At 33.3% G+C, this 27,607-nt stretch overlaps 1 protein-coding gene across 1 annotated transcript; it reads left to right on the plus strand.

Moving 5' to 3' along the window:
* The first annotated feature begins 2,571 nt into the window (after positions 1-2,571).
* LOC131958536 (protein pigeon) lies at positions 2,572-27,245 on the plus strand. Its single transcript, XM_059323621.1, has 30 exons — positions 2,572-2,773; positions 4,432-4,517; positions 4,999-5,055; positions 5,255-5,324; positions 5,861-5,911; positions 6,599-6,763; positions 7,352-7,401; positions 7,566-7,745; positions 8,386-8,435; positions 8,751-8,791; positions 9,748-9,848; positions 10,110-10,161; positions 10,625-10,702; positions 11,188-11,280; positions 11,999-12,059; positions 12,912-13,096; positions 14,521-14,678; positions 15,643-15,712; positions 16,154-16,251; positions 16,887-17,105; positions 17,655-17,885; positions 19,729-19,824; positions 20,169-20,260; positions 21,362-21,456; positions 22,033-22,081; positions 22,353-22,423; positions 23,224-23,291; positions 23,558-23,648; positions 24,641-24,751; positions 25,858-27,245. Exons 1-30 carry the CDS (start codon positions 2,689-2,691, stop codon positions 25,965-25,967), a joined length of 2,964 nt encoding a protein of 987 aa, XP_059179604.1. The 5' UTR covers positions 2,572-2,688; the 3' UTR covers positions 25,968-27,245.
* Positions 27,246-27,607: the final 362 nt, after the last annotated feature.

The raw sequence follows: 27,607 nt of genomic DNA on the forward strand, positions 1-27,607 counted from the left end.
CTTGAAAGCCGTTCTTTGTTTTGCACTGAAATAAGTGACAGGAGCCTGTCAATGAAAGGAGTAGTTTTGTAGAGATAATCCTAGATTATCGTGAAATTTTTCATTCATGAAGCCTTTTTGTTGATTTTCTCTACCACACCTGAATCTCCGAGTTAGGCAGTACTGGATAAACTGCTAGTGTCAGCATATAGCGTAACGCCATGCGGTAAGGCGACGCCTGACGTAGCGATGCCGCTCGACATAAGTGTAACAATTCCACCACGTTGGTAGAAAAAAGTCATATACCCTCAAGCTCTGAGCTTCATCGGTTTAAGGCAGGTGTTTAAGGAGTGTACACGAACCTATGACTGATGCTTATGAGATTTGTGTGACGAATGTGTTACTGATGAATGTCACGTGATGTGTAGGTTAAAACTTCAACGATAAAACATAAATTAGATAAATATTTTGAGCAAACAAACATTTGAACTATTTTGTATTTCTAGTTGATTGTATACTTTACTTTAAGTATTGAAATGTGTATACAGTATACATCCAGTTTTCTGGATCAGCGTCCAGTTTATACTAGTGTAAGATATACATGTATGTCTCTATCATCTCCTCTATGCCCATGGTGCCCGGACCCTCCTCATCTCCTCTATGCCCATGGTGCCCGGACCCTCATCTCCTCTATGCCCATGGTGCCCGGACCCTCCTCATCTCCTCTATGCCCATGGTGCCCGGACCCTCCTCATCTCCTCTATGCCCATGGTGCCCGGACCCTCCTCATCTCCTCTATGCCCATGGTGCCCGGACCCTCCTCCTTCATCCTGACTTGGGACAGGCAGTAACCACGGGTCACTGGTGGAGTTAGCCGGCTTTCACGCCTGTAGCCAAACTTGGGTAGCCGGTTTCTACCTACAGCTAGCAATTAGTATAGCCAGCAGCCAAACTCAATGCGAGTTCAAAGCAAAACATAGCTAACACCTAAAGCTAGCATACCACTCGTCTAAAAAATAGCCGAGTTCGACCGTGCTTTCAGCCTCGGCCTTACAATGTCCTGTATACAGCTTCCGACTTCAAACACCGTCGGAGCAACCTTCTATTTGACTCGCGAAGGAGAAAGCAATATAAAACGGGCTTCATCACACCATGATGAAGAACATTCATATGCATCCGGTCCTCCCACCAACTAGCGTGGCATGTAATTTGACATATGCGTGGCTCGCGCTGGGGGCCTTAACTTATGTGAGGTTCTTCGTCTCAAGTTATACTGGCCTCGTTCATCAACGTGACATGGATAAACGATCCTCCATGTGTAAGTCTTAGCCTGTAGACCTACTCCGGTTAGGGAAACGTCAATGAACGGCAGTTTGAAAGCGGGTGATGAGCTTAATGCGTAGCCCAAAACCGCTTCCTAACGTAACGTACAAAAGAGGTGAGCCAGCCTCTACTAGAGGTGAGCTCTCTAGTAGGAAGCCAGCTTAAATTTATATATATATATATATATTTATTTATGTATTGTAAGTAGCTCGGTAACTGGGCCTAAAATCGGCATTCGATGGCCAACCGAATCCCAAAAGTAGGTACCCAGTAGCCGGCCGCTTACTTTACAAAGCCAGCAGCTTAAATTGTAAGTAGCTTATACTCGGTAACTGGGCCTAAAATCGGCATTCAGTGGCCAAACAGAATGCCAAAACTAGGTACCTAGCAGCCGGTACAAGCAGCTTAAATTAAGCCTATCACTATCTACAATAGCCTTAGCCTAAACCTACTAGAGCTAGCCTCTAGTAGGAAACCAGCAGCAGAACTCTGGCTTCAGCCTCGGACATAATTTTAATGAAATAATTATATTTGAGTATTTACACATAATAGAGCTCGATGATGAGACCCTATCGTGAAGGTTTTAAAAAAACGAGCTAGCGAACTCGTGTTAGAGACCAAGATAGGCTGTAAAGCCACTCAGAGGTCTGAATTTTCATATCAGCGATTATGTTTATGTTAAATAAGTGCGGACGCTCAAGAACGCTTATAAAAATGTGATTAATTTTTACTTTCTCGTATATATAGTATTGTAATCGTGCAAAAAAAAAATCGAGATTACACCTCACTGATACGGAAAAACATAATTTTGCAATCTTGTCCGTATGTCTGTGTGTGTGTGTGTCTGTGTGTCTGTGTGTCTGTGTGTAAACACGATAACTTGAGTACCGTTACAGCTAGGTTGATGAAATTTCATATATAAGTATTATATCAAAATCGTAGATCCGTATCAACTTTTGAGCGATTTCCGACAACCGGAAGTGGTACTTTTTCTACTTTGAATTTTTCAAAAGCCTATAACTTGAGTACTATTTCAGATAGATAAATGAAATTTCACATGTAAGTAAAAGATCTATACTATTACACACTACATGTGAGCAATAAAGCATGATTTTATATACATTAAAAAAAAGTAAATTTCCACATAATAAGAAAAATAAACTTGTTGACATTTTATTATATGTTCGCATGCATTTTGAGGTGTGTGGTTGAATTTAGAGTAACCGTTTGTATAATAATAAACATGACCTATGAACTTAGGGAGAGAAACCGAAACAAGGCCTAATCGTGTGACTGAGATGTGAATGTGATGTGCTTTGGAAACTAAACTTTAAACTTATTATTTATTATCCAGATCGAGTGACTGAATAATTATTGAAACTAACCATGTTCGAACTACATACATCCTTTGATCTGCTGTTGTCAATTTCACAATTTATTTTTAAATATAGGCAGTCAAAAGGAATAGCAGGTTATTTTTTATTTTTGATTTTTAGTCATTTTTATTATTTTAGTAACTTTACATCATTTAGTAACGTTAGCCTAATTTTAAAATTAATTTAGGGGCTAGTATTGGCTAGTGGCTAGTAATACTAGTCTAGTTTATTTTCTTTTCTTTTGACTGAATACGAGATTGTGGATTTTGGCAGGTGGGGTATATGTGTCATGATATTTTTATTATAATTTATAATATTGATTATAATCAAAGTATAATGTGTTTCTAAGTTTTTTTGTATTTCATAAACCCCTGGCGGTGTTTTAGGCCATGAGGTTTAGTATTTACTAGAATCTAGGCCTACTAATTTAGTGAATCACTAAACCTAAACTCAATTCGGTCAATATCTTGAGTTGACCAGTTGAATCCTTAGCAGAACTACCCGTCTGGCTTGTTGCATTGAGATGAGTATAAAAACAAACTCTGCAGTAGCCAAGTCTACTAAATAATAACAATTACCAAATGAACACAGTTTGATCAACCCATATAATTGGCCAATGTCTTTCCAATATCGTTATCTTGGTGATAAATGAGGCAATATAAGACTTCTTTCCCCTTTGCCAATGTAATGCCATGCTTATGCCAGGATTTGGTCAATATTTGTATATAAGAATGTAAGAATAAGATGTATTTGTAATATATAATACTCTAGTTTTATGGATTTCGTGAAAGAAAAGCAAGTACTTGAGCAAGGTGTTACCTCACTTAGATTTGAAGACAACAAAGATACTATTTTTTTTGTTTAATTGTGTATATCTTGTTTTATATGTGATGCTCCAGCATAGGCTGTTGTTAAGAAAACAAAAGGGGCATTCAGGTTACTGGGGCTGTGCTAAATGTTATCAAAGAATTGAAAAGGGGAAGTGGGCTGAAAAGTAATCATTTCTAAAATAAATGCAACACTACGATCAGATGAAACTTTTGATTTAAGAAAGATGAAAATCATCAGTTTAATGGATTATCACCATTGACTAGATTGTCAGTAGGCATCGTTCCTCAGTTTCCTTTAGATTTACATGCATTTGATTAAGTACATCAAAAACTAAGATTTTTTTAAACAAGAGTAAATGGAATTAATGTTATAAGTTTTTATAGACTTGCTGACTTCTCTAAGATGTATTGCTGTATAATTATAATGTTTCTTTTATATTTTGTTTTGTAAATTAATTTAATTAATAACTGACATAAGAATGAATCTTATGTATGTGGGGCAAATATGTATCCAGGATGGAATCAATATTCAGCCAAAAATAAAGCGAATGTTAGGCCAAGATAAAGCCAATATTGGGCCAGTATATAGCTAACATTGGGCTAAGATATAGCCCATATTGGGCCAAAATATAGCTAATATTGGGCCAATATGATGCCAATATCTTGCCAAGTTTCACTACCAATGTTGGGCCAAAATGTACCCAACATTGGTAAATAATTTTAAGCCAATATTGGAGCCATATAAGTGTGCTGACCCTGTAATAACTGAATAACTAAGTTACCAATATGGCTGTAATTAAAATGGCAATAATATTGTATTTATAAATAGTTCTAATCAATTAGACAAAAGGTGGGATCTCATGCAAGAATTCAAATGGTAAATGGCAAGGTTGACTTTTTTACCAACATAACTACCATTTCAGATTCACTTATTACACCTCGAATAATAAACCAAGAAAAAAGTGGTGCAATATTGTTTGTGTGGAATGATACTGATCCTAAAGATAAGGTTAGTTCACTTATTTTAATTTATGCAATCATTTTTGTGTAGCATATCATGGCAATTTTTCAATGAACTTTTAAAAAAATGCTAACTAAAAGTAATGGGCCTATAGGTAATAACATTATCATAATGATTCTTAAATTCTTGCTCACTGTATTTCTAATGCTTTTCTATGAATTGATCATATATCATTTAATTATGACAATATGGCAAATAGTAAACTATATTTTTTTTTAATTTTAAGGTGAATTAATGTTAACATTATAGAATGTGCATTATAGTAGTAGAATTATTATCAAAGGGCATACATTATTAAACTGTAAAGTAGTAGAATCTAGGAGAAATTAGGTTGTTCTTTTTGGGTTATTAGCTGTTAATGTATTTTTATTCAATGATCAATGTCATTGACATCTTTTAAAGTTCATTAGTCCAGTGGTCTTATTTGTTTCATCAAAATAAAAATCTTTAAAAATTCCTGTTATTTCAGAATTTGTTAGTTGTTACAAACTTTGGAATATATGAACCAGAAACGCAAACTCATTCGGTATGTAAAATGAATACGTATGATAAGAACCTTTTAAACCTTTGACAGAAATGTGTGATAAATGTAGCCACTTTACATAACATCTATAATTTAAAATTTTTTTTTTTCAAATGTTATCTCACACTTATTCGCATCAACATACAAAATTAGTCCTAATAATTTGGTATGTAACAATAATAATAAATCAAATTTTATCCAGTTTATTTACTCCTATGACAAGAAAGTTAAGGTTGTGTCATGTTCCTTGAACCAGGAGAGAACACTTTTAGGTAAGTTGTGTCTAGAGTTGCTTCCAGGCATCTCTACATCTACAAGAGGGGGGGGGGGGAGGTCTATATACTTTTACCAGTGCCCGCTTCCCTCCCAGAGGAAAATTTCTGGAAGAAACAAAGAGACGCTTGTTGTGAAAATAAAAATGTGTGAACTTAAAAAAATAATCCTGCAAAATTATAGCATTGATTTCCACTTTTATAAATATAACACCGTCCTTGAAATATTTCATATTTAAAAAAAGACAGCCCTAACATAGATAGTATGTTCCTTATACATTTTGAATGTGCAATTGACATTACACTTCCGAATTCAACAGTCTGTATGGCAGATGGAGTTTTTCTGTTTCTTGACCTAGACATTTTAAACAACTCTTTGCTCACCAATTTTTCAATTCTTTAGCTGGGTCAGGAACTCAGCAGAGCTGGTTGGCTAAAAGGAACCAATATTTTGATTTGAGCTCCTGAGCTAGTATCTTGCAAATTATTAATTGTAGCTGATATTACAATAAATTAACAATCATGTTTTGTGTTAGCTTTCAGCATTGTGAAACCTCAGCAGTTTCCAAATGAGAAAAAACAGAAAGGTAAATTTTTAAAATAATTAATTAGCATTTGTTCTTGTACTAGTTAATTTTAAAAACAAAAAAAAAGCTATTCCCCCAATTCCACTCTAATTTGCTCATCACCAATTTTACAAATTTCAACCTGTTGCATATCATTGTTTAACATGATCTGCACAAAATGTTATTAAATGTATCCACAGTTATGTACCAAATGATCTGCACTAACTTTTGCCCAATGTATCCACAGTTGTGTCCCAATGATCCACACTAACTGTTGGCCAATGTATCCACAGTTGTATACCAATGTATCCACACTAACTGTAGCTCAATGTATCCACACTAACCTATGCCCAATGTATCCACAGTTTTATACCAATGATCCAACACTAACTGTTGCCCAATGTATCCACACTAACTGTTGCCCAATGTATCCACACTAACTGTTGCCCAATGTATCCACACTAACTGTTGCCCAATGTATCCACACTAACTGTTGCTCAATGTATCCACACTAACCTATGCCCAATGTATCCACAGTTGTATACCAATGATCCAACACTAACTGTTGCCCAATGTATCCACACTAACTGTTGCCCAATGTATCCACACTAACTGTTGCCCACTGTATCCACACTAACTGTTGCCCAATGTATCCACACTAACTGTTGCCCACTGTATCCACACTAACTGCTGCCCATGTATCCACAGTTGTGTACCAAGCATTCCTGGCTGAGCTCCAGTCAGTGGACAACATCGTGTTCTCTCTGAACATGGAGCGCACAACTTTCCTGAAGGTCCAGTTCCTGTACTCCCTCCAGCCCGGTCACTCACACCACAGGGACTCAGAGATGCTGGTCTTCTTACATAAGGAATGTAAGGAACAAGCTGGGGTTGGAATTTATCATCACTGTAGAAATACATTATTGTTGTCATGGTTACCAGAATTCCAACTGTTATGGTTGACAGGGTCTACTTTATAATATTGTATGGAAATGTTTTCTTGAACTATTACAAAAATATAAATTATATTTAACCTGGGGACTAAATATATGTTTTATCTGCCTAAAAGAGCTGCAAACTCATCAGCTGATGCTGTAGTGTTATGTGAGGCTGGATTTTTATAAGAAACTTGAGTAGCCCTTAAAGCATGTCATTTATGGACTCTTTATCTGTTATTACTTTACTTCTGTTTAAATGTTTTAAAGCACAAAGTAAAATAATTATAAAATTATGGATTACATCGCAACTACTCCGTAACTTTGTTGAATACTGACTGTTAAAATTAAATTTAAATTAATGAGTAAGTGGAGCTACTATCCATAACTCTTGCTCACTTTTAAAGTTTTTGTGCACAGAAAACAAAACTATGATTTTTTAAATTTTTTGTTGTGGTAAATTTATGAATGTTGATCCAATTAAAATATTTGATTGTAAAACTAAGACTATCCATGTCTTTTTCAGCCATCGGGCTGTATAGAGTTCCAATGGCCAGAATAGGGGACAGAGGGATTGTGAGTATCTTTATTATTTTATCATTTTATTACACCTTAAGTTGTATTCTTTTTACAGTTTAAAGTTGGGCCCTTTTTTGTTTTACTTTTTTTTTGGGGAATTTTTAAAAAATTATTATTTCTTAATTGTTAACTTAATTGATTATCTCGTTAATTAATACCAGATGATGAGTGGTCAGCCTAAGACAGAACAAATTGTCCGCAAGTTTGTCTGGTGCCAGTGGGATGTCCAGCACCAGCGGCTGCACTACATCCAGAACGTGAGGGTAGAGAATGGGAGCGAGGCCGTGCAGCAGAAGATGACCTCCGTCCAGTTTTATGACAAGGGGAAGTACGAGAGCATGGTGAGTAGGACAGGGGGAATACCATTTCATAGGATTTAGCTTTCAGTGGGAATACCATTTCATAGAATTTACCTTTCAGTGGGAATACCATTTCATAGAATTTACCTTTCAGTGGGAATACCATTTCATAGGATTTACCTTTCAATGGGAATACCATTTCATAGGATTTACCTTACAGTGGGAATACCATTTTGTAGGATTTACCTTTCAGTGGGAATACCATTTCATAGGATTTACCTTTCAGTGGGAATACCATTTCATAGAATTTACCTTTCAATGGGAATACCATTTCATAGGATTTACCTTACAGTGGGAATACCATTTTGTAGGATTTACCTTTCAGTGGGAATACCATTTAATAGAATTTACCTTTCAATGGGAATATCATTTCATAGGGTTTACTTTTCAGACCAAATGAATAAAGGCCCTTTCATTTATGATGGTCCATAGGGTTGATGAAAAATGTTTCTTTGACCAAGGGATAGTGTGGTCAGTTGTATGCCTAGCCATCTCTTTTTTTTGCATAACTTGGGCCAATTGGGAAATGAAATGCAAGACTTATAAGTTAGCAATCACCATAATTCTTTAATTTTGTAAAAGTTATTGTAATTTTAAAAAAAGTATTTTTTTTTCTGCACAGATTGAGATCCCTATCAACTTCCCTTTCCCATACATCAGAACTGCTGATAAGTAAGGCTTTTACAGCTATTTCCTACATTTAGAATTTTACTGCTTTATTTACTGGCAGATTATCCTTGAGCCAATTTTTCCCATTATGTTTATTTCACTTGCACTGAAAATTCTATCTAGATTTAAATTATTCTTTAATTAGATAATCATTTTGTAAAATTGTTTTGAAATGTAAATACAAAATAGCTCAAAGCATAATAAAAAATTATTTGTTATAAAATTTAGCACATTATTTTACAGTAAAATAAGTTGATAAAGTAGCTACTGTTAACAATCTTTAACCATCTTTAACAAAAACCACTTTATTTTTAATAGACCTCATTATGGTGACATCCCCCTACATCCAGGTATTCCAGGTAAGTTATTGCAAGTTTTTGTCAGTTGAGTCTATACAAAATTAGGGTTTAGAAGACATTGATTTCTATAGAAATTAATGAATAATTTAACTTTGAATAATTAAAATGTTTTTGCTCTGTAAAAAAGGAAATTCTTATGATGAAAACTGGTAGTTTACTGACCGGTGAAGTAAAAAGATACACCATTTTAGAGAACATTTGTAACAAAGTAACAAATTAATCCCGTTTAACTTGTTAAAAATATTTTGATTAATATTAGTCCATGCATTAATTCTAAATTGGCATAAATATGTTTCTCCTTAATAAATCATTTCATTAGCCTTAACATTAGCTAGACATTGTCTACATTACCATTGGTCCATGTTTTAGTGTCTACATTACAATTGGCCCATGCCTTAGTTCTAAACTTGCATGAATATTTTCCTGAGTGTATTATTTCAGTATCATGACTTAAGTTAGACATTGTCTAAGTTATGACTTGTCCATGCATTAGTTCTAAGCTTGCATATATATCCTTTTTATGGTTCCGAGAAAAATGCTCTAACAGAAAAATCCACAAATACAAATTAATTATTCTAATAACAAAAATGTTTATTATGGTACAATGTACTTGTGGTCATTCTTTGCTAAAATCTATAAATGCTCAATTTAAGAAAACAAAAATACCTTTGTTCACTTTTTTTTATTGCACATCTTTCTGGTCACCCCTTTTTATTATTAAATTAATTAATTACACCTAAATGAAGCGACTACACCTAAATTAAGTCAGTACACATAAATAAAGCGACTACACCTAAATTAAGTCAGTAGACATAAATTAAGCGACCGTACCTAAATTAAGTGATTATAACTAAATTAAGTAATTACACCTAAATTAAGTCAGTACACCTAAATTAAGTCATTACACCTAAATTAAGTCAGTACACCTGAATTAAGTTCAACATTGTCTACCCTAGAGCTGGCGCTGAATGTGGCAGTACTCACCCAGCAAAGTGGGACCTGTTGTCTATGTTACCACATGATGAACCCAGAGGTGAACTCAAGATCCAGCCAACTCGTTAGTCGTCAAATTTTTTTTTTTTAATTATCTGATTTTTTTCTGCTTCCTTACATTTTACACTAAAAAACTTTTGAATCCAAACTTGCAACTAAAAAAAAGTGCCAAAATTATAGAGATGTTTTTTTTAAAAACTTAAAATCAAACAATTATAACACTCTTCTTTAAGTGAAAAATGTTCTATACAAGACTTACCTACATTGTAAAATGTCATGTTATTTTATGATAAATATTCAAGTAATATTTTTTGTCTGAATGCAGCCTGAGAGTGATTCACAAGATGTAGAATATTACATAAGCCTTGTTCACCATGGTAGGTCACTTAAACTTGGCTTAGTTTAATCTGTAGACAACATTAATATAATCTCATGAAAGTATACTTTTTACATGCCATTGTTCCAATTTTAAAAAATTGTATTAAATATTTTACCTGTTATTCTTGAAGTAAAACCTTACATTTTTTTCATAAAAAAACTTTTCTGTTTCTGTTATTCTTGAATCTAAAACCTGAAATTGTTTCATAAAAAAAACTTTTTATTCTATCTGTTATTCTTGAATCGAAAACCTGAAATTGTTTCATAAAAAACTTGTTATTTTATCTTTGATTCTTGAAGCCTAAACCTGAAATTGTTTCATAAAAAACTTATTATTTTATCTGTTATTCTTGAAGCCAAAACCTGAAATTGTTTAATATAAAAAAAAGTTTTTATTTTATCTGTTATTCTTGAAGTCAAAGCCTTAAATTGTTTCATAAAAAATCCTCTTTATTTCTGAAGCCAAAACCTTGAAGTGTTGTGTCTACAACTTGCCCAAGCATCTAGTATTACAGAAGAGGCTTGTCTTTTCATGGTTAGGTTTGTACAGATTCTACCTCTTAAGACTAGTTTTAAAAATTATTACTGTTATAACTTGGCTTAAATTTCAGCATGTGTTATTTGATCGTTATTATTATGTCTGGGTTTGGAAATTGACAAATAGCCTAACATTTATTATTTAATTATGGGTTAAAGTAAAAATCGGTTAGGAATGGGAATCCACATGCTTTACATATGCTACCTCTTGCAATATAATAGGAAAACAGCATACATTTGGCACTGTTGAAGATACAAAAAATGTGTGGATTAAAAAAACAATTGTATTAACAATAATTTTGTAGATAGTTGCCTAGTTGTGATGTTGCCAGGATTAACAAAGGTGTATGAAATAATCATTTATAGGTAATTACCTAGTTATGATATTGTTAGGATAAAAAAAAGTTTTTTTTTTTTTGTTAGGGTCTAGTTAGACAATGGTGATAAGGCCAAGTTTTAACAAAGGTGTATTAACAATAATTGTGTAGGTAGTTACCTGGTTGTGATGTTGCCAGGACTGTTTGTGCACCTGTTGAATGTTGGACCCAGCTTTGAGCCCTGCCAGCACATCTTGTTACACAGTAAGTTTTTCTCTCACTCAACTTTTCGTTATTTAGATAACCACAGAGTGGTCTAGCTAACCCGTAAGTCTCGAGTTCCAATCCGGGTTCAAGTCAGTTGACCGTCCCTCAGTCCACCCAACTCTGATGGGTACCTAACTCAGGTTAGGGAAAGCAATGGTGGCTGGGCATAGTGCTGACCACACTATCTCTACATATGCCAAGGTCACAGAAACAAGTGAACTCTACTTCACTTGCCCTATAGATCATCAGGTTTGAAAGGGAACTTTACTTTACTTTTTACCTTTATTTAATAAAACCTTGTATACATTTTTTAATTGGCTGAAATCATTAGTAATTTAATTAGATTTAGTGTCCAATTTTTTTTTTTTGCTATGGTAAAATGAACATTGAGATATAATTTAAATGCTAGATTTATATTTTTAAAAAAATGCTGAATTTAAACTTTAAACACAAGAATGTTTTGGTGTAAGCCACATCATGTTACTGAGAAGTGAAATCTTGTCTACACACTCGTTACTTGGACTTTTCTGATATTTACAAATATGGAGGGTGGGGTTGGGGTTAATGTCAATGTTGGCCTACAGGCCAGGACAATTATCTAGCTACTTGTTAAAATATAACATTTGCACTTAACTAAATGGTTTATAAATGTTTAATACATACTATAACTTTTACTTGAATTAATGTGTTGAAAACTCATCTTGTTATTCCCTAGACTTTGCACTCAGTAAAGGATTATTTGCTGAAGCTGAAAACAGCCAGGAATTTTCTGTTAAGTACGTTCATCATTTAATTATGTTTAAAATAAGTGTTTATGGCTTTCTAAGTGACTCATTTTAATTTAAATAAACCGGGAGTGATCTCCCCTAAACTTTCTCGAATATTCTTATATAAAATAACAGGGGATGGGAACTCGGGCTATAGACATGATTTTTAATCCATTTTAAATACTTAAAGTTTTAAAAATAGAATAAAATCTCGTAGACAAATTAATTGCACACCAAGTGAACGCCAAATAAAAAAGCGCATAATAGTGCGCAATATTATTAGTACTTTTAAAATTTACATTAGCTTTTTGAGAAATCGGAAGTAGCGTAAAGTACTACTTCCAGTCAACAAAAATTACTCAAAATTTAACAGAAGGTAGAGAATTAGATCTTTTACTTACATGTGAAATTTCATTTATCTATCTGAAATAGTACTCAAGTTATAGGCTTTTGAAAAATTCAAAGTAGGAAAAGTACCACTTCTGGTTATCGGAAATCGCTCAAAAGTTGATACGGATCTACGATTTTGATAAAATACTTATATATGAAATTTCATCAACCTAGCTGTAACGGTACTCAAGTTATCGTGTTTACACATGGACAGACAGACAGACACACAGACAGACACACAGACATACGGACAAGATTGCAAAATTATGTTTTTCCGTATCAGTGAGGTGTAAAACGTCGAGATTTGTAAAAATCTTGATTTTTTTTTTTGCACGATTACAAGACTTTCTCTATACTTCGTATATACGAGAAAGTAAAAATGTATATCCTTTAGAAACAATGTTTAAAAAACTAAGTTATTTATTTTGTTTGTATTTTTTTAAACCACCAGGATTTGTTTTCTTTTTTAAGATTTACTGAGGATGAATCTTTAGCATCCAGGTCTAGCAGTATAACCCCTCCGAGGGGTCAACGACCTGAGACTTCACACACAAGCCCAGGTCTCCTCATGTCCATCCCTGTGTTCTCTGAGTACTGCAGCGCCATGAAGACCCTGCTGCCATGCCAGAGTTTTGTGCGGGAGTCTGGTTCTATTGGTGAGTAGAGTCTGGTTCTATTGGTGAGTAGAGTCTGGTTCTATTGGTGAGTAGAGTCTGGTTCTATTGGTGAGTAGAGTCTGGTTCTATTGGTGAGTAGAGTCTGGTTCTATTGGTGAGTAGAGTCTGGTTCTATTGGTGAGTAGAGTGGTTCTATTGGTGAGTAGAGTGGTTCTTTTGGTGAGTAGAGTCTGGTTCTATTGGTGAGTAGAGTCTGGTTCTATTGGTGAGTAGAGTCTGGTTCTATTGGTGAGTAGAGTCTGGTTCTATTGGTGAGAAGAGTCTGGCTCTATTGGTGAGTAGAGTCTGGTTCTATTGGTGAGTAGAGTCTGGTTCTATTGGTGAGTAGAGTCTGGTTCTATTGGTGAGTAGAGTCTGGTTCTATTGGTGAGTAGAGTCTGGTTCTATTGGTAAGTAGAGTCTGGTTCTATTGGTGAGAAGAGTCTGGCTCTATTGGTGAGTAGAGTCTGGTTCTATTGGTGAGTAGAGTGGTTCTATTGGTGAGTAGAGTGGTTCTATTGGTGAGTAGAGTCTGGTTCTATTGGTGAGTAGAGTCTGGTTCTATTGGTGAGTAGAGTCTGGTTCTATTGGTGAGTAGAGTCTGGTTCTATTGGTGAGTAGAGTCTGGTTCTATTGGTGAGTAGAGTCTGGTGCTATTGGTGAGTAGAGTCTGGTTCTATTGGTGAGTAGAGTCTGGTTCTATTGGTGAGTAGAGTCTGGTTCTATTGGTGAGTAGAGTCTGGTTCTATTGGTGAGTAGAGTCTGGTTCTATTGGTGAGTAGAGTCTGGTTCTATTGGTGAGTAGAGTCTGGTTCTATTGGTGAGTAGAGTCTGGTTCTATTGGTGAGTAGAGTCTGGTTCTATTGGTGAGTAGAGTCTGGTTCTATTGGTGAGTAGAGTCTGGTTCTATTGGTGAGTAGAGTCTGGTTCTATTGGTGAGTAGAGTCTGGTTCTATTGGTGAGTAGAGTCTGGTTCCATTGGTGAGTAGAGTCTGGTTCTATTGGTGAGTAGAGTCTGGTTCTATTGGTGAGTTGGGAATATTTTTTGGAGTGGTTCTATTGGTGAGTAGTGAGTCTGTGGATAGAGAATATATTTTTGAAAAGAGAATTGTTGGTGGATATAGCATTTACTGGTGGGAACCCATTTTGAACAGAAAATCTGCTTTAGGTTAAGTTGATATGCTGGTGATTTCGTACAATAGATTTTTCCTATCAGGATAAATCTAATAGAGAAATGGATTGTATAATACTTTTAAGAAATAAATATTTAAAATTCATTACATTAAAATATATGTGACTATATAATTATACACCTCTTGATGCTATTGTTCAGCTTAAAACTTCTATGATTATCAAATAGGCTACACCATGCAACTTTTCTACTTGATCTAGTTCCTCTTAATCAAGAGATGCCATTGTTTCAGCCCAGCACCTCTATGACTACAGAAGTGGGTGTATCCTGAAACTTGTGCTGAACATTGACTCCATGCTGGAGAGTTTCCGCAACGCCTACTGGCAAACACGTCTCGCCATGCTCCATTACCTGATCCTCCACCATAAAGATCTTTCAGCCACTAAGAGGGTAAACTAAATTTACCTTCTCTCCACCATAAAGATCTTTCAGCCACTAAGAGGGTAAACTAAATTTACCTTCTCTCCACCATAAAGATCTTTCAGCCACTAAGAGGGTAAACTAAATTTACCTTCTCTCCACCATAAAGATCTTTCAGCCACTAAGAGGGTAAACTAAATTTACCTTCTCTCCACCATAAAGATCTTTCAGCCACTAAGAGGGTAAACTAAATTTACCTTCTCTCCACCATAAAGATCTTTCGGCCACTAAGAGGGTAAACTAAATTTACCTTCTCTCCACCATAAAGATCTTTCAGCCACTAAGAGGGTAAACTAAATTTTCCTCCTTTTAAGTGAGTGGAACAGAAATGATATTTAAAAAATATTTTTTTCACATGTAAAGTATTATGTTTTGCATTGCTATTTTAAAATCTACTAGCTACATTTTTTCTTGTTGGTTTTTCAGAAAGATTGGGACTAATGTCTTTGGGCCTCCCTTTTTTCCCTCATATGTTTCCAAACTAGTGTTTTTTTAAATAAGTTTTTTGTTTTAACTGAAGTTTCCCTTTCAAGTCTAATGTTCAATAGGGCAGATGAAGTGGAGTTCATGTTTCTTGACTTCTACATATGAAAGGGTTGGTGTGGTATGCCCAGATGCCCTTACTTTCCCTAACCTGAGTCAGGTACACATTAAGACTTAGGGACGTCCTGCAGTGACAAGTCTGGAGTGAGATTTGAACTCACGACTTTCGGCTAGCAGTTGAGCTTTCCAACCCCTTTACCAAACAATCCCATAAATTTTTATGTTTTGTTTCCCACAGTAAAGTAAAAAAAATAATTCAATACTGATGTTATTTTACTGCCAGCTTTAGGGATCGTGATTATAAAATTTGTATAAAATCTGTTATGTATAGAAGGTTAAAAACTTCGAATATATGCTTGTTGATGTGGTCATTCATTACTTGATTCCGCAGTTGTTTGAAGTCCTGTGTGAAAATTTAGCCAACTCTGAGGTCAACAGCATGTTTGCTGAATTTTTAGTGGGTAAGTCTTAAGATACAAATCAGGTAAAACATATTTATGCATCTTCTGCGATGCTCTTTACTTAGTTATCACAAGCTTGAAATAAAAATTTTTAAAGGGAATAATTATTCAAATCCACATTGGCCTGTTTTGTATCATTAAAATACATTATATGCTGAAGAAAAATATGAACTCTACATAATTGCTCTTTAATTAGTTGTCACAAGCTTGAGATAAAAAAATTTAAAAGAAATAATTATTGTATAATTGAATCATTTAAAGACATATAATACAATGATGTATATACTATTTTTTTTTAATTTAAAGAATTATAAATATATAATTCAATGATAAATAGACCTAGTAATTTTTAAATTATTATTTAGTTCACATTCACAGATTTTAGTGCACTAACCATGCATTATTTTTCTATTTGAACTCAGTGAAAATTATTTTTTTCAGCTTCAACTTTTGCTGAAATGAAAAAACAAGTGGACAGAGAGGTTCTCAACCTTCTAGGCTTTACCACAGTGCAAACACTCAGAGGCCAGTTTGAGAAGGTATGCCCTACTTGTATTTTTTCTTCATAAATACCACCAATGAATCAGTTTTATATTCCCACATCAAGCTCATTACCAATTCAAAACTATGAGAAAGTTAGAGTCCCTTATTTCTAATCTCTTGTCAGAAGCTGATTTGTATTAGAAAAGCATATTAATTGTTTTTTTTTAAAATTAAAAATGTAAATAGTTGGGTTATTTTAAACTAGACAGCACAAAAATGTCTTAAAACAAGTTCCCCTTTAGTATATCTCTTCTAGTTTTTAGCATTAATTTTTTAAAATTTGATAAAATTCATCAAATAAATCTTTTTAATTTTTTAAATAACTTATGCTATAATTTTTCCACTTTAAGTTAATCAATATGGGCAAAAAGTTTTAAAATTTATTTGATTTTATAATAAAAGTAATTTTTAAAAATAATTTTTTATTACTGGCTGTCTTTAATTTTATATCCTCAGCAATACCCATCTACAACATACTGTTCAATCAGTTATAGCATAGAATTAAATTACTTTAAAAATAAGTATAGTTGTGTTTTTAAAAAGAATTTGAACTGTCAGTATGTGCCTCAACTTTCTTGTCCTGGGGTTCAACAAATGTTTTCTAATTTATTACATTTTTTTAATGTTTCAGAACAATTTAGGTGAACGCCTGGCCCATATCTCATACACATCATTAGCCACTGTGGATGTGAAGAAGAAGTCGGAAATAAAGAATAGATCGAATGAGGACTTCTGGGATACTTTAAATCGACGTCTGAGATCTCGGCTGGTAGAAAACCCAATGAGATTCTCTCATGCAAATGTCATGAGGCTTTACAGGCAAGCTGAAATGGAAGAGGCAGGGGGGAAGGTAAGTAGTCTCTGAATGTGTGGGTTGTCCATACATTTCTTTCATAAGCATGGCCCCAACAACTCACAAATACTATTTTGATTTTTAGGACTGCAAAATATTTCTTTATGTAGTAAATTTGCAGTTATACACAAGTTACTTCAAAGAAACCACTGAATAATGATTCTTTAAAGTTTTCTATAAAAGTTGTGTATTTTCTCCATCTTTATTTTTCCCTTTTGGATGAAGTAACTTTGTATTCTGTTTGTACTAATACTTCTTCAGATAGAGATGACTGAATGAACTTGTGTAATTGCCAATAGGGTCATGTCTAAGTTACATTTTGTTGGTAGCACTACCCTAATATTGGCCCTGGCTAAAGGCATAATACTGGCAGAATAAAAAACTTTGATACACTGATGCTGCATTGGCCTTATAGTAATTAAAGAAAGTTCCAATATTATTTTTTTACATATTGAACCTTTATGTCTATAACCACGTTGTTCAAATAGATTATTATTTAAATGTTTGAAAATATTTTTTAAAATAAGTTTTAAATATATCTTCTAGATCCTTTGGGACCCTATGCATGTGGATGACTCATTCTTCCAAGTCAAAAGATCCTCAGAGTTGTCCCCTCCTGTTTTAAGAGCATCCTTGACCTTGTCTGAGTCTAGCGATGGATCAACTGCCAGTGGGCGCCGCAGCAAAACGGATGCTATACTTGGCGCATCGCCACTTTTTCTACACAAAAGTCAGTCCCAGGAGTCGAAGCTTTTTAAGCGCAGATTATCAGTTTTAGTAAGTCTAAAGCTCAGATTATCAATTTTAGTAAGTCTAAAGCTCAAATTACCTGATTTAATGTCTAAAGCTCAGATTATCAGTTTTAGTAAGTCTAAAGTCAGATTATCAGTTTTAGTAAGTCTAAAGCTCAGATTATCAGTTTTAGTAAGTCTAAAGCTCAGATTATCAGTTTTAGTAAGTCTAAAGCTCAGATTATCAGTTTTAGTAAGTCTTAAACTCAGATTATCAGTTTTAGTAAGTCTAAAGCTCAAATTATCAGTTTTAGTAAGTCTAAAGCTCAGATTATCAGTTTTAGTAAGTCTAAAGCTCAAATTATCAGTTTTAGTAAGTCTAAAGCTCAAATTATCAGTTTTAGTAAGTCTAAAGCTCAGATTATCAGTTTTAGTAAGTCTAAAGCTCAGATTATCAGTTTTAGTAATTCTAAAGCTCAGATTATCAGTTTTAGTAAGTCTAAAGCTCAGATTATCAGTTTTAGTAAGTCTAAAGCTCAGATTATCAGTTTTAGTAAGTCTAAAGCTCAAATTATCAGTTTTAGTAAGTCTAAAGCTCAAATTATCAGTTTTAGTAAGTCTAAAGCTCAAATTATCAGTTTTAGTAAGTCTAAAGCTCAAATTATCAGTTTTAGTAAGTCTAAAGCTCAGATTATCAGTTTTAGTAAGTCTAAAGCTCAGATTATCAGTTTCAGTAAGTCTAAAGCTCAGATTATCAGTTTTAGTAAGTCTAAAGCTCAGATTATCAGTTTTAGTAAGTCTAAAGCTCAAATTATCAGTTTTAGTAAGTCTAAAGCTCAAATTATCAGTTTTAGTAAGTCTAATGCTCAAATTATCAGTTTTAGTAAGTCTAAAGCTCAAATTATCAGTTTTAGTAAGCCTAAAGCTCAGATTATCAGTTTTAGTAAGTCTAAAGCTCAAATTATCAGTTTTAGTAAGTCTAAAGCTCAGATTATCAGTTTTAGTAAGTCTAAAGCTCAAATTATCAGTTTTAGTAAGTCTAAAGCTCAAATTATCAGTTTTAGTAAGTCTAAAGCTCAGATTATCAGTTTTAGTAAGCCTAAAGCTCAGATTATCAGTTTTAGTAAGTCTAAAGCTCAAATTATCAGTTTTAGTAAGCCTAAAGCTCAGATTATCAGTTTTAGTAAGTCTAAAGCTTTGATTACCTGTTATATTAAGTCTGAAGCATAGTGTATCATTTTTAATAAGTCTGACGTTGAAAAGTCAGGCCCTGTCATTATTAAAAAGTTCTTCCACATTCAGCCACATAGATTTCTTCACTTTTTGCACACTTATCTAACATAGACTAAACCACCATTAACTGTACATCCTTCTTTCTTATTTGATACATGACGTTCATAATTTATCTTATACAGTCCCTTTTTTGGTTTCACCACTTTTGTATTTAGATTTTATTTTTAGTTTTTGTGTCTATTATCCACTTCCTTCGTTGAGTTACCCTAAACATATCATTTATTTAGCTTTACTTCGACAAAACAAAAACAACAGTTATCCAATATTTATTCTTTGACCACAATCTTTGGGTGTCCCCCTCTTAAGTAGACTATCTTCCTAGTTTTTCTTTAATTACGCAATGGTTGTAAAATCTAGTGTTACCCTCCAACTACACTGACTGTAGACAAAATGCCTACATTTAGAGGAATGCATAAAACAAATTATTTTATTGCCTTAATCTAATAATGGTTTGAAGTTTAACCTTTAGCAGCAACCAAAAAAAAAAATTCTAATAGGCCTGCAATAATCTTGTTGGAAAATTAGCTGTTTTTTGTTTATGTTTTTTCAGTCTATAATTTATGCTTTATATGTATGAATTTTGATGTTACTCACAGACAGAAGATCAACTTAGGAAACATCTGGTCAGGTTTCTGGCTAAGGAGTCTCAATCCAAGGCAAAAAATGTGTCCAGGGAGTATTTGTATTGCCAGGTTTGTGTTTTAGTTTTTGTTAGTAGTTATTATTTTGTAGAAGACTCCAAATAAACTGCCCTGTGAAATTGGATTAACTGTGTTTTAAAAGATGAAATACTAAACATATCTGAGAGTATTTCTGCAATTTTTAAATTTACATTCTCAAACTGTATTTCTAAAACTTTTAAAAAAATGTTCACAAAATGTACACGTAGTAGATAGTTTTTAATTAGATTTGTTTCTTTTAATTTTCTAATAAAAAATTAAAATTTTAAAAAACTTTTTCTTAAACACTTAGATTTTATTCTATTATAGGCCTACACATAGTTTTTAAAGCACCAAATAATTTTCCTAATTGCCAGGCAAAAGTTTCTAGACAATTGTGTCATTTGATATGGAGCGCTTGTTGTAATGGAGATGAGGCTTGTATAGAAGACTCCCTTCTACCAAACTTGTAAGTTTTGTAACTTTCCAGCAAACTTTTTAATTTTTTATAGTTAAATACAAGGTCTGATATTACTGATAACTTAAATTCCCATCTAAAACTTTTAAATATTAATTTGGAATACAAAAATTTTAATGCAATTTTAATGAAGGGCAAAAATTGGTAAGAGAATAGTTAAATAACTGGTGCAGGGGTGGTCTGGCCTACTAGTCTACCAGAGAAAATCTTGTTGGGCTTCAAGGAATAGTGCTGAAATATAGGGCAATTAGTAGGCTCAGTTTTAATTTTTTTACAATTTGTTGGTATTTCTCCATTTTACCAGTTCCTTTCTTTCATGATAAGGTGTAACATTTAATTTGAAGGGGAAAAAAATGTACGTTAAAAATAAATTTCAATCTGGGTTTGGGGGTCCCTTTTAAATATTCCCAGGCCTCTTGGACACAGCTAGTCCATCCCTGCTTGGTTGTATTATTGTATTATAACATTACATCCTACAGCTTTCTGATACTGAATAACTCATGCCCTGGCTCTGTCAAGATTAGAACTCTGATTGAGAGGCTAAACTTTGTAATCAGATATCATATCACAGTGCCTTGATTATGCTATAAAAACAATTGGGTTGCCATAACTTTCACAAAAGCTGAACTTATCTTTTATTCTTCATTTAGAATATATTTAAAGCCCACTGGCATTAAATTGCAGTGCATTTTGGCATATCATCTTTTGCTTTTTTTTGCCCAAGACACATGGGGCCGCTACAGAAAGCAACCTCCACTTTTGTCAGTCACTGGAAATTTTTCTGGTTGTCCCCTCAAGAAAATCCTGCCTTTTTCAGCTTCTTCTCCACCGTGCACCTTCACATCTCCTTTCTCCTTACCTTTCTTTCTTTTTACTTGAGCATTACATCATCTGGATTCATTCTTAGAAAGCGCCCCATCTGTCACAATCTTCTTTTTTTTGATTATTTCGGAAACAGCTTCCATTTCCATCTCTCCTAGTAGACTATCATTGGTGACTGTTAGGCCAGAGTATGCCTTATATCCTTAGCAAGCTTCTCAGATTCATTTTGTTTTGGCAAGGTGGAAATTTTATGTCTTTTATTGTTTACAGACAGACGCCAGCCACAGACAGGGAGTATGAATTGTTCCAGTTGTATGAGAGGTTTTACCTGTCTGCCACAGATCTAGGGTACCCACTCCCTACAGGTAACATCTGGGGTATTCTCTCTATATCTCAATGTAGTCACTTTAGTACTACAAGTATACTCTCCCCCCCCAGCTTACAATAACACACATATCCTTCCACTACCTACAGGTAACATCTGGGGTATCCTTCTCTAAATATCAAGAGTCACTTCAGTACTACAAGTATACTCTCCTACCCCCCCCCCCCCTCCCCCCAGCTTATAGTAACACACTATATATTTCCACTTCCTACAGATAATATTCTTTCTTCTCTATTTCTTAATGCAGTCTCTTTAATACTATAATAATACTCCCCCCCCCCCAGCTAACAATAACACACATATCCTTCCACTTCCTACAGTTAACATATCCTTTCTTCTCACTCAATATCTCAATGCACTCACTTTAGTACTATGGGCCTTTTCCCTTCACACCCCCCCCCCCCCCATCTTAAACTATCAGTCATATCCTTCCATTTTCTACAGGTAACATTTGGGGTATCCTTTTTTCCCTGAATCTCACTGCAGTCACTTTAGTACTCCAAGTATCCCCTCCCCCCAACTTACAGTAACCCACCATATCATTCCACTTCTACAGGTTTTTCCAGCTACTTTACAGCTCTAGGTTTCAAATGTTTAGAACTTCAGTAAGTTGTTTTTTTCTCACCATTATTGGCTGGCACTAATGTATACATAAATATTAGCCTTACAGAACGCTTTTTATACTACCACCAATAGTTTCTAAAACAAAAATTATAGATTTGTTTTGTATTTTTGTAAAACATGTACTTCAACTAATTTAAGAATGTTTAATTTTTAAGCTAACTAAGATGGCCTAACAAAATATTTAAAAAAAGCCAATAGACAGGGATTGATCAGCATACCTATTTTTAACTTTAGCTATTAACTTTGTTTCAGCTTGTTCTTCCAATATGTAGACAACCATATTCTTCTACTCACACCTGAGTTCATTCTTCAGCTTTTGGAGGGTAACATTTTTTTGTGATACACCTTCTGATTATGTTAGGATTCATGATTTTTTTTTTTATGTTAACATTGACAGCTAGAGAGTGGAGCATGAGTTTTGGTTACTTGAAAGTTTAAATTACCTGGTTATGTCCACTTTGTTTTGGGCGTCTTAAGTAAGTTCGGGAAAGTAAAGTTGGCTGGTCAGTGATTTGGCCATAGTGCTTTTACGTACAGTAGCCACTGACAGAAATACTTCTGTGTTATGACAGTCTTCTTCTTCTTCGTTCTTAATTATTAGTGTTGAAGGTGATGGAGATTTATCTGCCAGTGGGTTTGAACTCGAGACTTTGTTAGAATTTATCAACCATGAGCTTTTTGCCGACTCGACCACGCCTCCAACACAATTAAGCTTTACGTGTCAACTGGTTATGCGCCATTGAGGCCATTGACTCCGATTTCAGCCTGCTTTTCTTTTTGGATTTGCTTCCATAGCCTTTGTCCAACCAAGAACAAACTACAAGGCAGCAGTTGTTTAATTTTGGAGTTGTCTCTCCTAGAAGAGTGGCTGTCCCCAGCTAACGAGCCTCATCTGCCCGAGGGTTCGAACTCGAGACTTTTCGGTTTAGCAACCATGAGCTTTTACCGACTCGACCACGCCGGCCCCTTTATGACAGTATTTCTATTGTAATATATTACATTTGAAATCTGTATTCTCCAATGTTTCTTTTTTTTTAAAAATACACTTTTATCTATAATAAATTCCTAATTGTTTAGAAATAATATTCCAATTCATAAATTTATAACAAAAATCTTTGTCCAGATTTACCAGACTCAGTAGATGATGAAATTGTTGAAATCAAATATCAAGTTATTTCTAGACTACCCCCAGTAAGTGATATATTTTCCTGTTGCCTTCCTAATTTATTGTCTCATTGAATGATGAATGTACAACTCTGTCTGATCTTGATGTCGAATACACACATTGCAATTGTAATAAATACACATTTATCTGTAGCGGATTTGTTTTCGGACTCTAAAAATATTTTTTAATATTAAATTTGTTCATTACCTTTGAGTTTAAGTAAACATTAGATATGATTTGTGTTACAAAATTTTCAAATTAGAACTGATGTTTTAATTTTATTTTTACACAGCCATTTGCTGCGGAGTGTTTTGAAAGATGGAACCACCCTCTAATCAAAGTGGGCAGGGCAAGGGAACAAGTCGCCCATATCCTTCTGAGAGGTATTTACACTTGTAACACTACACCAGCTGTTTAATAGTTCATTTTCTTCTTTATTGTAACATTGGAAGGGATTTCCTCCAACACAATTATTTCATGTCCACTTGATATTTGCCATATAGGCTATTGACTTTAATTTCAGTCTGCTTCTCTTTCTGGATTTGCTTACATTGCTTTTAGTATTATTTTATCAGTGTTTTGCTAACTTTGACCTTTACTAAAATTCTTGTTATTAAATTTATTTGTACACTCAGCAAGGCAATATAAAGGATTTTAAGACAGTTGTGTTTTAGTATAGATAACTACTATTTTATGTTGAATTTTGAATCAAGTAATTTATCCCAACTACTATTTTGTGTCAAATTTTTAATCAAGTAATTTATCCCAACTACTATTTTGTGTCAAATTTTGAATCAAGTAATTTATCCCATCTACTTTTTTGTGTCAAATTTTGAATCAAGTAATTTATCCAATCTACTATTTTGTGTCAAATTTTGAATCAAGTAATTTATCCCAGCTACTATTTTGTGTCAATTTTTTAATCAAGTAATTTATCCCAACTACTATTTTGTGTCAAATTTTGAATCAAGTAATTTATCCCATCTACTTTTTTGTGTCAAATTTTGAATCAAGTAATTTATCCAATCTACTATTTTGTGTCAAATTTTGAATCAAGTAATTTATCCAATCTACTATTTTGTGTCAAATTTTGAATCAAGTAATTTATCCCATCTACTTTTTTGTGTCAAATTTTGAATCAAGTAATTTATCCAATCTACTATTTTGTGTCAAATTTTGAATCAAGTAATTTATCCCATCTACTTTTTTGTGTCAAATTTTGAATCAAGTAATTTATCCCATCTACTTTTTTGTGTCAAATTTTGAATCAAGTAATTTATCCAATCTACTATTTTGTGTCAAATTTTGAATCAAGTAATTTATCCCATCTACTTTTTTGTGTCAAATTTTGAATCAAGTAATATATCCCTGACAGCTCCAACACCAACATCAGAAAGTGAGTTTGTCAGTTTATCCTCCCATGATGCTAACACAGTCTTTACACCTCTGGACACCTTTATCAAGCACTTGGACAAAGCTGCATCAAGTGAGAAGCTCATTTGATTTTAAGTTGATGAACTTTTTTAAAGGAATCAATTGAAGCAGAATGAGCTAATTATAAAGAAATCAATTGAAGCATATTGAACTTATTATAAAAAAATCAATTGAAGTTGAAACATTTATACCTAAGAAAATTAAATTTTAAGAAATAGATCAGAAATATAAATTTTAAAATGCATTGAATTTGAATTATTATTTTTTTATAATTAAGAAATATAATTAGGCCTATGTGTAGGCTATATGGAAAATGAACACTTTAAACAAATTAAGAAAAATATTTAAAAACAAATATGTATACATCTGAAAATTTTAAGAATATTTTAGAAATATAAAAATAAAAGTATTGAATTTAATTTTTTTTAAATTAAAATATATATATATATAAATAAAAATGTTTGTAGACTACATGGAAAATGAAAACTTTAAACAAATTAAGAAAAACATTTAAGAACAAATGTGTGTACATCAGAAAATATAAATAATATAAAACATAAATTTTAAAAATATGTTGAAATTGAGAATTGTTTTAAATACTTGAAGTTTTGAGTTTTTCAATTGAAGCAGAAACCTTTATACCTAAGAAAATTAAATTTTAAGAAATAGGTTAGAAATATAAATTTAAAAATGCATTGAGTTTGTTTAAATTACTTGAAGTTTTGAGTTAATTCAAAAAGAAATATCCAGCTATTGGATAGATAAATCAACCTGAAATACTGATCCAAAAAACTATGAGATACAAATGGGACTGGATCACTGAGAGCAAGGCAGATGAATATTAGGGAATAAATTCCCAGTTTGGATTATAAATTTACTTTAACAGGAAAAAAAATAGAATGTCCTGGAATGTTTCAGGTATCTTTTTATCCTAAAATTTTCTCAGGAGTAAAAAAAGTAAAATGTTTATCATAAAAATATGCTTCATCATCATCTTTTCCCGATAATGGTGTTGTATTTGTGCTTAATGTGTTATGTTATTCTGATATGGTGTGAACATATACGTTGTGTGGGGACATGATGTGATGTTATGTTATTCTGATATGGTTTATACGTTGTATGTGTACCTGAAATAACATAATGTTATTCTTCTTGCAGGCATCAGATCACCCAGGCCCATAACATATGACAAGAAACTGATACAAGAGAGCTCACTCCACTACACCAGGACCAAAACACAGCTTGACCTTTCAACTGTCAGCTTTTAAATCAGCTGGTCTGATGAGGGAATTCAGAGTGACTGCCCCTGTTAAGGCACACTGCAAACATTCCTCTGATGAGTGAATTCAGAGTGACGGTCCCTGTTAGGGCATACTGCAAACATTCCTCTGATGAGTGAATTCAGAGTGACTGCCCTTGTTAGGGCATACTAAACATTCCTCCATCTTTTCTAAGAATTTATTTTTGCCCTACAATTATTTTTGTACTTAGATTTATCAAACAGTTTTATATTTTATACTGTCACATTGTGATAAAGGGGAGGTGACAGTGTCAAGGAGAAAAAAACAACAATGTTTTGATATTTATTTAAATTATTTATTTATTATACTGATGAGACGTTCTCTGGTTAGCATCAGAATTATTTTCAGTTTTGTTTAGAAATGTTTTGTGTTTCTTATTATAATTTAATTAGTTAGCATGTCAACGTCCAGTTCTATATTTTTGTTTCATGTTTTATTCATTAGCTATGACTTGACTCTTATTATTATGGCTACAATACTTTCTATCGAGTCATTTGCGACATACATTACTGTCTATAGAGGCATGTGCAACATACATTACATTATGATTATATAGTCATGGGCTACATACATTACATTCTATACAGTTATGGGCTACATCATCGCTGCTGTTTCATATTGTAGTGTAGTTATAATACCCCATCATATGATGTGGTTCTGACCGCTCATTATGCTTTTTTATATACCACGCAGGGATTTATTCTTTTAAACTTGAGTATACACACGAGGTCATAAAGCTTCAATAGTAATTATCTGATATTTCAAAGGAATGAATGTTTAGGTTTTCTGTAATTACTCAGTAAACCTATAACTTGTTACTTTTTATAATTTAATGACACTTGCATTATCCGAATTCCATTTACTTTTTTGTGTAAATACACAAATTTTCTTCCTTATTTTGCTAAATAATAAAAAAATAATTTTGAGGTTTTATTATTCTTTTTAATTAATAATGAATTTTTCTTATTTTGTTAAGAATTATCTCCCCTTGACACCACAAACCCGTCAATATCTGACCATCTTCGCTTCTACCTTTTGTTGTAGGTTTTACTCCATCGTCCCTAGCAAATATTTTATTGCCTGTGGTGTGAAGTGTTTAAGTTCTTGGGGGAATTTTTATACCAGTGTCCGATAATGGAATCTTCTTTAAAAAAGGGGGTGTTAGGTTACTGGTAGTTAACTAAATACACACTTGGCTGGCTAATGTCAATGCTAACCCTGTGCTAAACCCTAGTCCTACAATACGTCTTAACCCTAATTTCTAAATATAAAATTTGTTGAGATTACTATACTACTAACAACCCGACACATTTATTTTATGGAAGAGTCTATTATCGGTATCTAAAATCATCCGAGTTCTTGAATATAAGACAAGTATAAATCTATTGTAAAAACATGGTAAATAAGCAACTTTTTTTTAAATATCGTAAAAAAAATTTCATTATTCCCAGCACTTTTTTTTTTCTTAAGCAACCCTTCCACACACCCCACACATACCAAACAAAAATAATCCAAATAAAATGTGAAGATTTCATGTAAAATCATTTTTATTAACAAATAACGAACAAGCAAAATTTGCATTGAAGTATCCAAAAAGTCAAGTCTTC

Source organism: Physella acuta, unplaced genomic scaffold, assembly GCF_028476545.2.
Source record: "Physella acuta isolate Inbredline_101_S28 unplaced genomic scaffold, ASM2847654v3 ptg001333l, whole genome shotgun sequence".
Lineage (NCBI taxonomy): Eukaryota > Metazoa > Mollusca > Gastropoda > Physidae > Physella > Physella acuta.

Excerpts from the sequence above, each read along its gene's own strand:
- LOC131958536 (XM_059323621.1), top strand. The coding sequence starts at position 2,689 with ATGTTCGAACTACATACATCCTTTGATCTGCTGTTGTCAATTTCACAA. Across the intron at positions 9,849-10,109 it reads ACTCAAGATCCAGCCAACTC|CCTGAGAGTGATTCACAAGA; the intron begins GTTAGTCGTCAA and ends GTCTGAATGCAG. Across the intron at positions 12,060-12,911 it reads AGCCAGGAATTTTCTGTTAA|ATTTACTGAGGATGAATCTT; the intron begins GTACGTTCATCA and ends TTCTTTTTTAAG.